The sequence below is a fragment of the Montipora capricornis genome, chromosome 2, assembly GCF_036669925.1.
Source record: "Montipora capricornis isolate CH-2021 chromosome 2, ASM3666992v2, whole genome shotgun sequence".
Taxonomy (NCBI): Eukaryota; Metazoa; Cnidaria; class Anthozoa; order Scleractinia; family Acroporidae; genus Montipora; species Montipora capricornis.
The window spans coordinates 10054757-10059419 of NC_090884.1; the positions used below are offsets into that span (position 1 = coordinate 10054757).

At 40.3% G+C, this 4663-nt stretch overlaps 1 protein-coding gene across 1 annotated transcript in view; it reads left to right on the forward strand.

The window, feature by feature from the left end:
* Positions 1 to 3009, forward strand: part of LOC138038781 (FERM domain-containing protein 3-like) — a 23451-nt gene extending 20442 nt beyond the window's left edge. Inside the window, exon 15 of the mRNA XM_068884824.1 lies at positions 332 to 3009. Within this exon, the coding sequence (XP_068740925.1) occupies positions 332 to 535 (204 nt within the window). The 3' untranslated portion in view covers positions 536 to 3009. The remainder of the gene's footprint in view (positions 1 to 331) is intronic.
* Positions 3010 to 4663: the final 1654 nt, after the last annotated feature.

The following is a 4663-nucleotide window of genomic DNA, read 5'->3' on the forward strand; positions in this document are numbered from 1 at the left end:
AGATGACACATACCGGTGGCTCGGCCTTGGTTGAGCGTAGAGCTGTCATGCGGGAGTTTGCAGGTTCAAACCCTGGCCGAATCAAAACTCACAAACTTGAAATGACTGAGGTGAAAGCGCTCCTGCAAATGTGAAGACTTTCAAGTCGAAAGAAAGTTTGATCCTCAACATGGACGTTGTCCTCCACAAGAAAATCGTCTTTAACGCGTCACTGCATTAGGCTTTATTTTTGGGACACTTTTGTCACATTCTTCATCCGTCTTTAAGTAGCGTGACACCTTTTCCCCATTTTGTATCAGTCGTTCTTATTGTGTGACACTTATTTTCACAGGTGCCTCCTACTCCCCGTCCTCCGAAACACGTGGAAGTGGAAAACTATGGCTTTAAGATGTTCATCTTCATCATGTTCATTCTAGCCTTGATAATGATTCCTATCGCAATCGTGTGGGAAACCAGGAAGTCTTACATAAAGTCCACAGATGCTTACAAGAGCCTGGCAAAACTTGTGTTCAACTCCTTTGGCTACAAAATCTGATGAGTCTTAAATTTGTAATGAATTGCAGTGTCACACGGTAATGGGGTTTATCTCGGTGTAAAAACCTGACTAGTTTTTTGTTTGTCCTCTTAAGCCCTCCACAGACGAAGCAAGTTGTTATCGACGGCTATTTCTAGTCGACAAATTAATTTAATCGACAATTGTTAGAAAATGTATTTCCATACACCTTATTCCAAAATGGCCGCCATTTTGGTATTCTTTTGTTTCCTGGGAAATTAAACCTTTTGGCCTCGCTTTCAAACGTAAAATTCATGAACGAAGCGAAAAGGGCCAATTTGCAATCAAACAAAAGAATGCTAAAATGGCGGCCATTTTGGAATAAGGTGTATACACGAAAAGTTCGTCGATAAATTAAGAACCGCTGACTTAAAAATCGTTCGCGTCGCTGCGAAATGGGCCCTTTCTTAGCTGCTGTTTTCCTCGGTTTCGAAGTGAGTCTTGCTGCTCAACTGTTGAAAGGGAAATAAGTTTGATTTGCATAAGGATGTGCAACGGGGTCATTTCCATTTGAATCATGTGCACTAGGACTCGCTTTGAAACTGAGGTACGCAGGAACTCTGAAATGGACTAATACTTGAGTAATCGATGACTTGCTCACAGACGGGAGAAAAGGAGTCGTCGATTAACAAAACGGCCGCGTTTGTCATCGACAACTACAGTAGTTTTCCTTTCGACGGCTATTTTTATTCGATGATTTGAGTCACGTACGTGTTGCTTTGTCATCGTTAACTTTTTGTAATCAACAAGGAAAACGTTATCAATAACGGCCTGCCTGGTCTCTGGAGGCCCCTAGAAAACGTTTAATTCAGTTTTTGTCTCTTTACTCTTGCTTTTTTAGCGCACGTTGTCTGTAGGTTCCACAGGTTGTTACCCCGAGAGTTTGCCATAATTGTAATATAGAGATCATCCGTCGAGTAGTTAGAGCCTTTTTTCTTCCCTTTTTCGTTCCTTTTGTTTTGACATTTTGCACAAATCTTATCCTCGTAAATTTCAACGTCATACGTGAAATCAAGAAGTAGAATAACAAACCTCGTCCGTTTCGTTTAAATGTGATACTCCATATTCAAGGTGAGGTTTACTTTGCCAGTTGAAACAAAATGACCACGTCATCTAACTTGTCAATCAAGACTCTGCGCCATCCGATGCACCAATCACAACTCTTGGTTACAGATTCTCAACCAATAAGAACTTGCGTTAAAATTCGAAGAAAATGTTAACTTTGTTTTATGTTTGATTGTCCGTGAGTTGTAAGTGCCTTCACCTTTGCCGGAATGAACATTTCGGGGGAAAATCATAATTTAGATGACAGAGAATAAAATGCAATCGTGTTTAGCGGGAGGAACCTGTCGATTGGTGGCAAAACGATTGGCCTTTAACTTAGAGGTAAACACTACTCGAAGTAATTCTTAATGCCTTCTAGCACTTTCAGAACCAATGTTATTACTGACCAATCAGGAAACGCAATCATGTGAATTAGAACTTAGTACACACCATTAGCGAACTGTGAACTTGTTTTCATCGGTGCTATTAAAATCTAGGTTAAGCTTAATGTAATTGTAAAATATGTTGAAAACCTAGTGAGATATTTAAAAAGTTGAATTTTTGATTTTCTTATCAATGGTTACTTTAGTAACGTAGATATTTAACTTAACTGTGGCAGAAATTTTGTGTTTTCAGTGTGTAGTTTGGGGACTTCGTTGAAGGACTTGGTTACTTAACAAATTTTGTAAGCCTCTTGGTAGACTCTCTCTGCTTGCCACAAAGTGGAAAGTTTTGTTAACAATTGAAATTCGCCTTTTTGGCTGACGACGTATGTAGAGATCTCGGATGCGGCGTTGCAGTAGTTAAAACCCTGGGCTTAGGTCCTTGAGCAGGCTTCATGCTCGACTAGGACAAGCCATCGTGGTAGGTGAAGTCGGGGAATCGGGAAGAAAGTGGAAAGATGGTAGCCTCCCACTCAGCTTATAAGATCTCGATTTTAGGCGTTCAACAGGCGCCAGTTGTTCAAAAGGTGGACAACTCTATCCACCGAATTAATCACTATCCATTAGATAGCGTAAGTGGTTTAGCTATGACTTATCCACTTGATAGTGATTTATCCGGGGATAGCGCTATACATCGTTTGAACAACTGGACAAGAAGGGCAGAAGAGGGTGTGGGTGAGAGTTGCCATTGACACCGACTTGATCGGCGCTTACTTCCGCTTCGTTAATGATGGGAAGGTGTTATGCTAATTTGCTCTGTGAAACATTTTAAAAGCTGTTAGCCTCATCTGATCACTGGAAGAGACGGGAAAGAAATATGAAACGTCACAGTGTGACAATCAAAAAACAAAGAAATTTCAACAATGGGGATTTCCTACTTATTGAATTGATCGCGAAGGTCTTGACATGTAAAAATTTTCAGTGTTAACGAAAGCATGTGAGTGACAATAAAATACAAATGGTGGGTAAGACTGGTGTTACCTCTTTTCTATTATTATTATTATTATTATTATTATTATTATTATTATTATTATTATTATTATTCAACTAGTTTGTTGGGGAAACAAACTGGGGTTGTACAGCTTCTCCCTTTTAACTTGCTTTCACATAACCACATTTACATTGCTATGTATCTTTTCTCAATTATAGATGATTAATACAAAAATCTGGGAGACACCACTGTTCTGGCACACGAAATTTTCTCTTCCGGTTGCCGTCCGTCCGCGTCTCAAAAACGCGCGTGCTTAAGCTCCCTAATATTATTGGTTATTGCAGCAGCTTCTATTGTTCTGCAGTGTTAAGTCATTTTCTGTTGTTTGGCCTTTGCTTTTTGGTTTGGATAGCAAAGCCAACTGCTACACACCCACGAATTGTATTGTGTCCAGTCAAGGGCCCGTTGTCTCGGGTACCCGAGACGCTCCTTCCCGCGATAACTGAAATTCATCCCGGGCTGAAACCTTCATGTTATCACCACTTTCATTCCAAGAGGATTTCTTTCAGAACCCGGGCTGAAATTGTCCATGTGATCAGGCCTTTATTCAGAAATATACGTCCACAAAAGATAAGTTGAATAGCAATCTAAATTTCTTTTGTTTTGAACGCCCACCTTCAAACGATAGGCATTGCATGCGTGCAGCGGAACAGTTTTCATATATGAAAGAAAATTGCTGAGATTCATCCAATAGACCATTTTCGAATTCTCACGGCTGGACAGGATCCAGCATGAAATGGAGGCTAATGCGGGCAAATCTTTTCAAATGCAAATTAATTTGCAAACATTAGCCTCCATTTCATGCTACATCCAGTCCAACCGTTAGAATACGAAACTGGCCGATTAGATCGCTACGATAAACAATGCAAATTTCCTAACAAAAACAAACGGTCGAAAAGCCTGTCTGTTGAAGGTGGGTCTTTAACAATTCCAATCCTTGACAACGTAACTGAAACAAACAAGGCAGTAACCAGTTTCCTCCAGTTCCCCAGTCTTTATACCATCTCTCATCGTGTGCAGAGGGACCACGGACCATAATGTGTTGAGGAGAAGGTGGCATGCTCGTCTCTCTTTTTATTTATTATTAATCAGAAAAAATATGCAGCTCTTTCCTGCAATTACTCACAGCTCGTCAAGTTATCAACAATGCGGGTATGAAGGGTATCAGACGCCGGATTACTCGAGGAATGCGAAAGGTAGCTCTCGTCCCATTTTTTACCCGGCCAAAACGGCCAAAACATCCAAAATCTTCTTTCTCCGCGATCTTTCTTTGCCGTGAAACCAAGCAGAACTCAGAGAACTGGCCCTTGCTTGACATTTTAAGGGGGCTGTGGCCGGTTGTCCCTGATCACATGACCGAGTTTGGGAGGGTTAAAGAAAAACATTTCCATGGGTGAAATCCCTCGATGATAATCACCTCTTATTTTCAAGATAGTTCAAGTTCAAGTTCAAGTTTATTATTTTACACTGTTTACGGAGAAGAAACAACTTAATATAACATAGTTTACAATAATGGAGAAAATACTAACAGAAATTAGCCAGGAAAAAAAATATATTTAATAGTGTACAGTGACCAAAGTAGCCAATCAGCTTTCGAGTTGGTCACTGTCATGTGTAGATATAAATTGGCGT